The sequence below is a fragment of the Euleptes europaea genome, chromosome 1, assembly GCF_029931775.1.
Source record: "Euleptes europaea isolate rEulEur1 chromosome 1, rEulEur1.hap1, whole genome shotgun sequence".
In the NCBI taxonomy this organism is placed as follows: Eukaryota; Metazoa; Chordata; class Lepidosauria; order Squamata; family Sphaerodactylidae; genus Euleptes; species Euleptes europaea.
In genome coordinates this window covers 25958390-25971430 of record NC_079312.1, presented here as the reverse complement: position 1 = coordinate 25971430, position 13041 = coordinate 25958390, and the positions used below count along the sequence as shown (strand labels likewise).

At 46.1% G+C, this 13041-nt stretch overlaps 1 protein-coding gene across 1 annotated transcript; it reads right to left on the bottom strand.

Moving 5' to 3' along the window:
- Positions 1–645: 645 nt before the first annotated feature.
- LOC130473957 (gastrula zinc finger protein XlCGF57.1-like) lies at positions 646–8379 on the bottom strand. Its single transcript, XM_056845617.1, has 5 exons — positions 8284–8379; positions 7665–7779; positions 4478–4548; positions 4142–4247; positions 646–2042 (listed from the first exon to the last, which is right to left on the bottom strand). The coding sequence occupies exons 1-5, from the start codon at positions 8377–8379 to the stop codon at positions 646–648; spliced, it is 1785 nt and encodes a 594-aa protein (XP_056701595.1).
- Between the last annotated feature and the right edge of the window lie 4662 nt (positions 8380–13041).

Here is a 13041-nt window from a genome sequence, read left to right as displayed (position 1 = left end):
CTGGACCAGGGAGGAATCAGGGTTGGGCCTCTCTATTCATTGTCTGATGAAAATGTTTGTAAATTAAGCATGCCGTTTGTTCACACTATGTTGACACCAGTATCAGAGAGGCTGTAGATATCTGTGACTCTCAACTTGTCCACTTCTTCACAGGATTTGGAAAATAGAAATGTTTTTGCCAGTTTTGCAGATGGCAGAAAGTGTTCGGTTGGCAAATATCTTGATGTAGCAAGTTATAAAGAGGAGGGCTACCACTAAAAAGGCCCTCCTTTGCATAGACTTTCTGAGTCTCCAGCACCTGGGCATTTGAAGCAGATTCTCATTAGAACCAACTTACGTGGATTCTCTGAGGAACGTGAAGAATGGATATCTGCTTCATGCTCTTCCCACACACTAAGCATTTATTTATGCGGTTCTTCCCCTGTGAGGATTCCTTGATGCTTAAGGAAATATGAGCTGGTCTTGAATCTCCTTCCACCCTCAGAGCCCATCCTTCCTTTTGTCCCTGTAAGATCTATTTGAGGCTTCAATCATGGCTAAAGCACTATCCATTTCTTCCCAGATACGGTAAGGTTTTTATGCATATGCAGACCCTTGATAAGAGTTTACATGGTTTAAACCCTTTTTAGGGTCTGTGCTTGTCATTTAGATGTGAAATAAGAGAAAAGCTCTCTTCCCAGTTATATGACAAGTTATATAACAAGCAGTTATATGATTTCTCCTTGTGTGTGTTCTTTGATGCTCTTTAAGGGTGCCACTCTGATTGAATCTCTTTCCACACTCTGAGCATTCAAAAGGTTTCTCCCCTGTGTGGGTTCTTAAGTGCTTATGAAGATCGCCACTGCGTCTGAATCTCTTTCCACACTCTGAGCATTCAAAAGGTTTCTCCCCTGTGTGGGTTCTTAAATGTGTTTGAAGATTACTACTGTATGTGAATCTCTTTCCACACTCTGGGCATTCAAAAGGTTTCTCCCCTGTGTGTGTTCTTTGATGCTCTTTAAGATTGCCACTGTGTCTGAATCTCTTTCCACACTCTGAGCATTCAAAAGGTTTCTCCCCTGTGTGGGTTCTTAAATGTGTTTGAAGATTACTACTGTATGTGAATCTCTTTCCACACTCTGGGCATTCAAAAGGTTTCTCCCCTGTGTGTGTTCTTTGATGCTCTTTAAGGGTGCCACTCTGACTGAATCTCTTTCCACATTCTGAGCATTCAAAAGGCGTCTCCCCTGTGTGGGTTCTTAAGTGCTTTTGAAGATCACCACTGCATCTGAATCTTTTTTCACACTCTGAGCATTCAAAAGGTTTCTCCCCTGTGTGTGTTCTTTGATGCTCTTTAAGACTGCCACTATGATTAAATTTCTTTCCACACTCTGAGCATTCAAAAGGTTTCTCTCCTGTGTGCGTTTTTAGATGCTCTTTAAGATGGCCACTCTGACTGAATCGCTTTCCACACTCTGAGCATTCAAAAGGTTTCTCCCCTGTGTGCGTTTTTAGATGCTCTTTAAGATTGCCACTGAGTCTGAATCTCTTTCCACACTCTGAGCATTCAAAAGGTTTCTTCCCAGTGTGGGTGCTTAGATGCGCCTGAAGAGTGCTACTGTATCTGAATCTCTTTCCACACTCTGAGCATTCAAAAGGTTTCTCCCCTGTGTGGGTTCTTAGATGACTTTGAAGATTGCCACTGCGTCTAAATCTTTTTCCACACTCTGAGCATTCAAAAGGTTTCTCCCCTGTGTGCGTTTTTAGATGCTCTTTAAGATTGCCACTGCGTCTGAATCTCTTTCCACACTCTGAGCATTCAAAAGGTTTTTCCCCTGTGTGGGTTCTTAGATGACTTTGAAGATCACCACTGCATCTGAATCTCTTTCCACACTCTGAGCATTCAAAAGTCTTCTCCCTTGTGTGCGTTTTTAGATGCTGTTGAAGAGTGCAACTCTGATGGAATCTCTTTCCACACTCTGAGCATTCAAAAGGCTCCTCCTCACTGTGAGTTTGTAGATGCTGTTGAAGAGTGCTGCTACAATTGAATCTCTTTCCACACTCTGAGCATTCAAAAGATTTCTCCCCTGTGTGGGTTCTTAGATGCCGTTGAAGATTGCGACGCTGACTGACTCTCTTTCCACACTCTGAGCATTCAAAAGGACTCTCCTTTATGTGGGTTCTTTGATGCTCCTGAAGAGGGCGACTCCTACTGAATTTCTTTCCACACTCTGAGCATTCAAAAGGTTTCTCCCCTGTGAGGGTTCTTAAATGCTGTTGAAGAGTGCTGCTCCGACTGAATCTCTTTCCACACTCTGAGCATTGAAAATGTTTCTCCCCTGTGTGTATTCTTTGGTGCGCAAGAAGCTGTGATCTGTATTTGAAGTAGTTTCCACACTGAAAGCAATTATGAGCCCCCATTATACCATGCTTTGGAAAAAGTGAATTACCCTTTCTTCCATGAAATAATGTCCTTCCAGTCTCCGAACAGATAAATGGCTTCTCTCCTGAACGAATCCTTTGGTGTTGAACAAGGTCTGATTTCTGAGAGCAGCTCTTGCCACAGTCTGAGCAGCTGTGAGGTTTCTCTCCTATATGTGTTCTTTGATGTTTAAGGAACTCTGCTCTACAAAGGAAGCTCTTTCCACTCTCTATGGATTGATGGGTCTTCTTTCCACTGTGCATTTGCAAATGGATAGTATATCTGGTTTGTTCTGAGAATTTCATTCCACACTCCAAGCATTTATATGCTTCCTCCACCAAGTGGATTAATTCATGGAAATCCTGCCCTTGACCAGGAATGGGTTTACCCTTCTTTTCTAACATATGACTTCCTTTCTGCCCCTTAGGTATGCCTTGATTCCTGACGTTTCCTTTCAACTCTTCATTCTTGAGTTTATCTAGCAATAGGTGATGCAGCTCCTCATCCTCCTCATCCCACTGATCATTCCCTGCTGCAATAAAAAATGAGATACCATTAGCTCCCACAGAAAGAGATCTGATTTTCCCTTGAAGTTCCATTCACAGTTCCACATTTCAGTGGCTTTTTCCTGCTATACACTGAAGTGTACATTAATATTCACTTTAAAAGATCATTAAAACCTGCTGCATGAGAGACCCTTGGTTTGGACTCTGACCATGTATACGGCTCCCCACCTGTGTGATTTCTTTGATGTGAAGTAAGGGCTGTTTTACAACTGAAACTCTTACCGCGCTCCAAGAAATTATGCAGTTTCTCTCCTGAGAGAATTGTTGTCTGCAAAATGACGTCCATTCTTGGACTGAAGGTTTTTGCAAAGGCCACACTTTAATTTTCCCTGGAGTGGATTCTGTTCCTTCTTTTTTTATTGAGCTTTCTTCTTTGACTGGGATTTCATGGAAGCCCCCTCTTTGGCAAGGAATGGGCTTAACTCTCCTCTTCTCTGCATGAATTCCCTCCTCCCTCTGTGGTCCATCCCTGAAGATAGCATCTTCATTCATTGCTTTAGTGTCTTCATTCATGGCTTCTTTCATAGAAAACCCTGGAATTCCCCAACCTTCTCCTCTACTTCTGCTGCTAGAATATAGAAAGAGGACCTTCTTTTCCTCCCTACTGAGCCGCTGGTCACACCTTATCCCCAGCCAGGCCCCCCAGGTCAGCAGTTTTTATATTCTACCTATTCCTCCCCTCCCCATACTCCCATATGTATTTTAAGGGGGGAAAGTAGCAATGATTCATTCCCCCACTTTTCATGCTTGACTTGCCAGGCAGCTCTTTTGATCCTCTGCTGTTGATAATTAAATAGAAGAGAAGAAGGTTTTTATACCCCACTTTTCGAACCTTTGTTAAGAGCCCCGTGGTGCAGAGTGATGAGCTGCAGTACTGCAGTCCAAGCTCTGCTCACGACCTGAGTTCGATCAGCACAGAAGTCAGTTTCAGGTAGCCAGCTCAAGGTTGACTCAGCCTTCCATCCTTCTGAGGACGGTAAAATGAGTACCCAGCTTGCTGGGGGTAAAGGGAAGATGAATGGGGAAGGCACTGACAAACCACCCTGCAAAAAAGTCTGCCTAGTAAACGTCGGGATGTGATGTCACCCCATGGGTCAGGAATGACCCAGTGCTTGCACAGGGGACCTTTACCTTTTTTACTTTCAAACCTCTAGTAGCTATGAAAGATCCTTACCCAGAAAGGCCACGCTCCCATAGTTCTCCAGCATGACTTCTTTGTAGAGAGCTTTTTGGCCCGGATCCAGCAGGGCCCACTCAGCCTGTGTGAAATAAATGGCCACCTCCTCAAAGGAAATAGGACACTGAAAGAAAAAGCAGATTCCCTCGTCAGAGATCATGCCAGGCAGAGAATGCACACTGGAAGGGGGCATTCTGGGAGGATACAGGATGGAGAGCTTGGCTTGGGTAAAGGGAGTGGAGTTCAGAGCCTCTCTTGCTCAGACGCCTCAGCAGCAACTTTAGGAGAAAAGCCCTGCAGAGAAAGGAGGGGGGACCCACTCATCTCTCCTACCTGGACTGAAGGTGCAGCAGCTGTTTCCATACCTCTGCAAAGAGAATGGATCAACACCGTCTCTTCACTGCCTGTGAGGGAAAGAAAATTAGAACGAAGGGTGCTAGCCTCGAAATCCTATTTTTTTTGCTTGCGTGAATCCTGCTTCATGCACCCGTTCCCAGGGCTGTGAAACCTTGCCCTATGTACGCTCAATAAAAATTGTAACACTTTTTAGTAAGTTGTGGGACAGGTGGAAGAGAATCACAAGGGACCTGTGAGCCTCAGGGGACTATAAATGCTGCCGACATGTTTCAGACTTCTGTGATACTTTAAACTTGTCCTGTGAACTCTGGAGCTCAAACACGTGGCAGCATCTCTACTGGATCAGATCAAAGGCCCAGGAACAATACTCTCTCACTAGCTGTGGCCTTGCACACACCCTTGAGTCTGAGCTGGTGGGAGAAAAAGAGAGGGGTGGAAATGACACCCCACGGCACGTCGCCATCACATCTGGCCAAAGCCCCAGACATGACTTCAGCACAATTTGGAAACTCTAGGGCAGGGGTGGGAAACCTTTTTTCTGCCAAGGGTCATTTGGATATTTATAACATCATTCACGGGCCATACAAATTAACAACTTTACAATTAGCCTGCTATATTTGGTCAAACATTTAGCCAAGAGGCACGACCGGAGATGGTTCCGAGTGTCTGCCATGTAGAGCGACTCGCTTTTGAGCTCTGCCATTCCCAGCTGGGCCCAAGAGAGTCAGTCAGGGCAGCAAACACAAGACACAGTTTGTTGGGTGGTCCTAGCAGCTCCATAGCTAACGACTCTTCTTCAAGGTGGGGGGAAGGGTTCCTTTTCTCAGCAAAACAAACTCACATCCTTTAAGCACTTGGTCCATCGAAAAGCAACAGTCACACCAGGAGACTTAGTAGTCTAAAAGAGTATGTTTATTGGTATCAGAGGCTAGCAGAGCTTAGGGGTCCAAAGACAGCAATGGAGGGAAATGACATGCACTGGATAATATAAGAACATTGAAAAAAGCATTCAGCAATACAGTCTCATGAGATCACTTCAAACAGTCTAGAGGCACCGCAGCTCCCACGGGCTCCTGTGAGCTTCAAAGGAGATAGGAATGCAGTTTAGGGAAAACAGTCCTTGAAGGAAATTCTGGGAGAAAACGAAACTAGTCAGCCACAGCGAGCAGGCCTGTCACATCCGCCTTGAATAGAGGCTATTCCTGTCTGCGGGAGGGGGTGGATCGCCAGTCTCAGGTCCTTCTGAGCTAGAGATCTGCCAGGGCCCACAAAGGGCCAGACCAAATTATTTCGCGGGCCTTATATGGCCCCCGGTCCTGATGTTCCCCACCCTTGCTCTAGGGTAATATCAATTAGTTTCCAGAGTGTCTGCTGATGCACTGTCACATTTGGGTTTTCGGCCAAACACACCACCGTGACATCACATCCACCCCAAGCTCTTCCCCAAAGCTCCTGGGGATGCCAGACCACAGCCTGACATCCCTCGTCCAGCACCCTATTTCCCACAATGGCCCACCAGATGCCCCTATGAGCATGAGCGCAAAACACATTTTCCCACTATTGTTGGCCCTGAGAAACTGGTTTTCAGAGCTATGCTGCTCAGAATGTGGAGGCTCAGTTCATTCACAAGGTTGAACAGCTGGGCCGAATTTTGTCTGCCTTTTCTTTTGAGCCACCTTGAGCCCCTCTAATGGAAAAAAAAGGTGAGATATGAATATTGTAATTAACGTGAGGAATTGTGCGTGTGTGTTTGTGTGAGTAAAGTGCCATCAAGTTGCAGCCAGCTTATGGTGACCACAGCAAGGAAGGGGCTTTCAATGCAAGTGATTAAGCAGAGGCGGTTTGCCATTGCCTTCCCCTGCAGAGCCTTCCTTGGAGGTCTCCATTCCATGTACCGACCTTCTTAGCTTCCAAGGTCTGACGAGATCGGGCTATAGCAGGCTGTCTTCCCTCCCCATGTGAGGAACATCCCTCCATAAATTTGTCTAATCCTCTTTTATGGGCATCACAATTAGTGAACACTGAGTGCCGCAAGTTGCATGAAGAAGCATTTAGTTTTTTCCCCTGACTAGAACTCTTTACCCATTGGCAAGGAAACCATAATTTCTTGTGAAACATTTTCTGGTTCAGGCCTGAAGCCTGGCCTGTTTGCTTATGCTTAGAGATTCTGGCATGCAAAGGGTGTGTGAATTCTCACACTATGAGCTAGTGCAGCTGGAGGAATTTCCAACTGCCTTCTCAGGCTTCCCAAGGTCGTGCAATTAGGAGGACCAATTAGGTTCTCACAGAAAAGTTTCCCCTGACACTGGGAGGAGAGAGTGATGGATGGATGTCCGCCATTCCATTGCTAACTGTTTTCTAAGTGCTAGTGTGAATCCCCCGTTAAACTTTAAGTTGCAGCACCTGGCTTAAATCCACGTCAGGCTGAGATTGGGCCAAGAGCTCGCCCCACTCCCAGTTTACAGAAATAAATATCCTTAGTTTAGTCAGCCAGTGTGTGGCACTTTGGGCTTGGTGCTCAGAGGCTATCACCTATGCCTATCTGTTTATTCTACGGGAAGGGTTGTCTCCCTTTGTGCCTCTGGACGTGCTCGTGAATGCCGAGTCAGGGGAAGCCTGTGGCCCACGCCTATAGACTGGTAAAACCTACCTTGCATACCAATTAGTTTATTATGACCTTCTTACTGTGGAGTTAAACAATTTAAGTTTTGTGCCTTGCTTATGTGTGATTGTGCAAACTGGAACTGAGTGCAAACCTGTTAATAAATTTGCTAATTCTAAATTGGTTTGGCTTCTTGAACTCTTGTACTCTTTAAGACTAGATCTAAGTGGCCTTGTGTGGTTATATGTCTACCAGAATAGATTATTATCACCTAATGCTGCGGGGGGGAATACTCTGCAGGGTTGTGTGTGTTGTGCTGTAGCAGCAAGGGACAGACTGGGGTGCCCTTGGCCCTAGCCTGGTGTTAGACCCCGATAAGGGTGGTGGCAGTTCCAGGGCACTAAGGAGCGCTTAGTCCTGGGTTTGTATTAACCCAGAGTACCTGCCCTAATACCTCTACGGGGAAAAGGTTTCGTGCTGCGGTTTGGAGTCTTTGAACCCCGTGACACCCATTAATTTCGTTGAGTGCCCCAATCCCATCTAGGCACAATGAGCCCTTACCAAGTGAGAGGACATCTCGGGAATGTTCCTGGGCATGGGCCTTCTGCCATTTCTCCAACGGTGCTCTCTCTACCTCAGAAAACCTGGCTTCCACCTTCATGGATGGTCCCCACATCTGGAACAGCAGAGAGAGGGACAGGTAAGAGATGGAATGGAAGAAACCAAGGAATGGATCCTGCCCCACTCCCAGGCTCTGCACCCTAGTAGGGATTTATTCCAGCCTTGGTGAATTAGCTGGAGAGATAAATTCTCTAGCAGAAGAGTCTGCTGAAGGAGGCTGTTAAATCTCCCATTTGGATTATTAAAACATGGACAAATATTGGGCAGGGAAGCTTTAGGATAAGATCGGATATCGTTGCTTGAATTGGACACCCCTGGAAGGAAACACCCTCACCTGTTCTGCCTGCCTCTTCTCCTCTGCTTGACTCAGGAGGAAACCTTCAGCCAGGGCCACCGCTTGGGAACTCTTCTCCGGTGTACACCCTCTGACCCAGCTCTGCATTTCCTTGGGAAGGATGGCCAGGAACTGCTGCAGGATCACCAGGTCCAGGATCTGCTTCTTGGAGTGCCTCTCCGGCTTCAGCCAATGGCTGCAAAGTCTATGGAGCTGGCTGCAAACCTCTCGGGGGCCATCGGCCTTGTGGTAACGGAACTGCCAGAAGCGGCAGCAATGTACATCTGAGTTTGCGGCATCCTGATCCAGCATCTCTGGCATAGTTCTTTCCCAGAATTCAACACCACTCCCAGTTTGGATGAGAAGGGGGGCTTTCCTTGCTCTCTCGTCAGGTCCAGGTCCTTGTGGGTCCTGCCCTTCCATCTCCTTCCCTTTTATTGGGTCGTGTCTGACTGTGAAAAGATACCTTTACTCACATGGCTATGGAGAGAGGCTTCTTTCTGGGGGGAAAGCGAGAGATAGCAATGGGTCACAAAGAAAACAAAAGAGAATGGAGATGCACCTCTGATCATCACAGACCTTCACATATTTAGGAGACACATGTGAACTGCCCTGGTGGATCAGAACAAAATGGCTTCTTGTGGTTTCTAGACCAGGTTTCCTATCATTTTGCTATATTACATACCAAGGTTTTTTAGATATGCCTGTTTGGTTCTTCAGGAAAGTTATTACAAGCTTGCAAGTGGGGTGCAGTGGTTAAGAGCAGTGGTTTGGAGTGGTGGACTTTAATCTGGAGAACCAGATTTGATTCCCCACTCCTCCACACGAGTGGTGGAGGCTAATCTGGTGAACTGTGTTGGTTTCCCCACTCCTACACATGAAGCCTGCTGGGTGACCTTGGGCCAGTCACAGCTCTCTTAGAGCTCTCCCAGCCCCATCTACCTCACAGGGTGTCTGTTGCGGGGAGGGAAAGGTGATTGTAAGCCGGTTTGATTCTTCCTTAAGTGGTAGAGAAAGTCAGCATATAAAAACTAACTCTTCTTCTTCTTCTTCTTGGTCTCTGATTACTTTGGGTCAGTCTGTCCTAGGGCTTGGTCTCAAGGAGACCACAAAGGAGAAGAGGGACTGGTGACTCTTTAACCACTGTATGCATCTTTTCAACAGGCCTTAATTGTTAGGCAGTAGCTCTGTCTAGTCCTTGGTTCCATCATCAACCAAATGGGAGACTGCAGCCAAGAAATCAGAAGGAGATTGAGACTGGGAAGGGCAGCCATGAAAAAACTAGAAAAGATTCTTAAGTGTAAGGAAGTGTCACTGGCAACCAAGATCAGGTTAATTCATGCCATCATATTCCCTATTACTATGTATGGGTGTGAGAGCTGGACAATGAAGAAAGCTGATAGGAAGAAAGTAGATTCCTTTAAAATGTGGTGTTGGGGAAGAGTGTTACGGATACCCTGGACCGCCAAAAAGCAAATCAGTGGGTTTTAGATCAAATCAAGCCTGAACTGACCCTAGAAGCTAAAATGACTAAACTGAGGCTGTCGTACTTTGGACATATTATGAGAAGACCACAGTCACTGGAAAAGACAATCATGCTAGGAAAAGTTGAAGGCAGCAGGAAAAGAGGAAGACCCAACAAGAGATGGATTGACTCTATAGAGGAAGCCACAGCCCTCAATTTGAAGATCTGAGCAAGGCTGTTAAGAATAGGACATTTTGGAGGACATCGATTCATAGGGTCGCCATGAGTCTGAAACGACTTGACGGCACTTAACACACACAGCTCTGTCCAAGCACCCAGCTGATGAGAAGGGGCAGAAATGTGTCTGTGTGAAGAATAAGCAGCTGAGATTGAAAGAGAAAGGCAGATAGGTGTTGGCTGAAGAAACTGGAGGTGCAGAAACGCTTCCTCTGGGCATCTGCTGCATAGTAGCGGACCTGCTACTCTGTTGGGATTCCTCTTGCTTCCGCTCGTGCTGAGCTCGGCCTGTATACCTGTCATTAAGGCAGAAACCACAAAGACTCCAGAAGGCTCCAGGGCTTTCACCTTCCAAGGTAAAGCAGTATCCCTTGGAACTTCTTACCACTTCAAGAAGCAGGGTGAATACAACAAATCTTTAATCCAGTGAAGAACCACAGCTTTCCCCTGTCCCATAATCCAGCTCACCCTGACAGAAGGACCATTTTCCAGAGTCCAGCCTGTTTTGGGAACAAGACTAAGTCCAGCCCTGGAACAGCTTCAGATTACTACTAAGCAGACTCACGGCAGGTTTCTTTGTACACCTCACAATGCCTGATCATGCCCTGTGACGCGGGAGTCCCCGACTCTGTGGAACATATCCTATTGGACTGCCCTTTCCACAGCAGACCTCGCCACATAATGCTCAGCCATCTGCCAGATCCTCGGTGTATAAGATCAAAAAGGGATATGCCTCACTTCCTTCTAGCAGATCAGGATAGTAACCTCACTGCTCTAGTAGCCTCCTTTTTAGCTACAGCCCTCTCTGAGAGAATCCCCAAAGATCATCCGGTTCAAGAGAGCGCAAGTATTATATAAACTGTAATTTTTAATCGATAAATTATTATTACTAACGAATCATAAGAATGATTTTAACCTATCTTCGCCGGCTGTTTGGTGTGTTTTATTACTTCAAATTGCCAATAAAGGTATTGTATTGTACTAAGAATGTTAGGAGATATGCCCACACAGGTATCCTGAAGGGGGCGGGGGAAGGTAGTTGTGAATTTCCTGCATGATACTGGAGGGTTGGACCCTGGTGGTCCCTTCCAACTCTATGATTCTAAGATAGTTCTACGATAGGTGTAGGGCAAGTGTAAATCTGATAGTGGCATAGAGTGGGATGGTGTCCGGGGTGTGGTTTGTGTGTTGAATGGGGGTCAGTCGACTTCCTGAAGTCTCTCCAGGTTAGGGCTCAAGGGCTGCTGGGATGAATAGGAGCTGGGCGGGGGGACAAACCCCGCTGAATGCATAAGGTTCCCAACTCCAGCTTGGGAAATTCCTGGAAATTTGGTAGTGGAGCTGGGGAGGGCAGATTATAATGGCATAGAGTCTACCCTCCAAAGCAGTCATTTTCTGCATGCGAACTTATCTGTGTAGTCTGGAGATCAGTTATAATTCCAGACTCTACAATTTTTTTTTACAGTAAGAGCTGTTCAACAGTGGAATCAGCTACTAAGGGAAGCTGTGAGCTTCCCCTCACTGGCAATCTTTAAGCAGAGACTGGAGAAGCACTTGTAAGGGATGCTCTAGGCTGATCCTTCATTGAGCAGGGGGTTGGAATAGATGGCCTGTATGGCCCCTTTCAACTCTATGATCCCATGATTCAGATGATCTCCAGGCCCTACCGGGACATTGGCAATCCTACATCAAGGAGAAGGTTGATGGGGGGAGCACCAGTCAAAATGCTTGGCATTTGGGCCAGCCAATCAACATGAAGGATTAATCACATTTTATCCCATCTGGAACTCCTTTCTGGGCCTCATAGCCACTGAAAGGCGAGCTTTGTATTCTTGCTTCCACACACCCCCTTAGGGGAACCTGAATCCATGCCTCCTGTGACTGCGCCCTTGTGTTTCTCCCTTTTGCGTTGCCCTCTCTCGCCTAGCAAAAGGATGCTGTTCCTCCCATCCAAACCCCAGTGCAGGAGGGAGAATTTGGCATTCTGTTACAGCTACCTCTGCTAGGTGCACTACCTAGACAAGGGGCAGGGATGATGTGGTTGGAATAGGCATGTTTCCTTCCCTGGGCATCCTTGTTAGAAAACATTGCTGCAGGAGGGGACTCAAACTCACATCCCCCTGGAGTGTGTGGGGTCCTATCGCTCACGCCACAATCCTTACAGTGATGTGCACCCATGTGCCATAGGTTCCTCCTGGCCTTCTGTAGGTGTGCAGCAATAGGCTGATATCAGGGGGCGTAGCCACATCACATCAGCATCCTCCACCCCTCTCTGCCTGTCACTGGGGAGTCACCTTGTGCCGTGATTGGTGGGTGTTGGTGTTTCCACGCACACCGGTGCCGTTGCTAGGCTCTCTGGACCATGGCAAAAGATTGTTTTAAATGGATTACAAAAATGATGGAGTACGCAACAATGGCAAGACTGACAAACTTAATCCACGGCACACAATTAGATGAGCAACAACAAAAGTGGCGATCATTCTACGAAAAATATGGATGACAACTGGTCTAGGTCATAATCAGACCGCAAGGACAGTGCAAACAGGATTTCACCCAGGTCACAGCAGAAAGAATCCGCGATCTTTACTATGAGACAGACCAAACATCTTTTATAGATAGACAACACTTCAGAATGAGTAATGAGTTGTGTAGGTTTACCTGAAGTACTATCAGGCGCAAAACTAGATGGGGGTTGAAGGACCATAGCACAAGCACCATTCCCCTATTCCCCATGCTCTACCCTCCCTTCACTTTCCTGTATCTCCAAAAGATCAACAACAACAACAACAATAAAAGTAGATATGCAGACGGGTTTTGATGGGCATGGACACAAAATGGATTGTAAAATTTTTCCCTATCTCTTCCCTTTTTTCTTTTTCTGTACCCCTTTGAAAAATGAATAAAATTATCTAAAAAAATATTCCTCTCCTTTGCTGGGCAGGCCTTGGACACCAGCTCGTCCCCCTGGCCTCCCCAAAGCATCAAGGTCTACGGGGCTGTGCTTGACTCCAATCCAGCCAGGAGTTCTCTTCCCCCATGCGACAAATCAAAGAAGGCCTTCTTTCTTTCTTTCTTTCTTTCTTTCTTTCTTTCTTTCTTTCTTTCTTTCTTTCTTTCTTTCTTTCTTTCTTTCTTTCTTTCTTTCTTTCTTTCTTTCCACAATTAAAATGGCCGGCAATAGAATGCCAGTTTCTTTTTTTCTTTTTTTAAAAATTTTTTATTGGGTTTTTTTTAACAGAAATAAAAAAAATTATAAACAAATTATAAACAAAAAACAATAC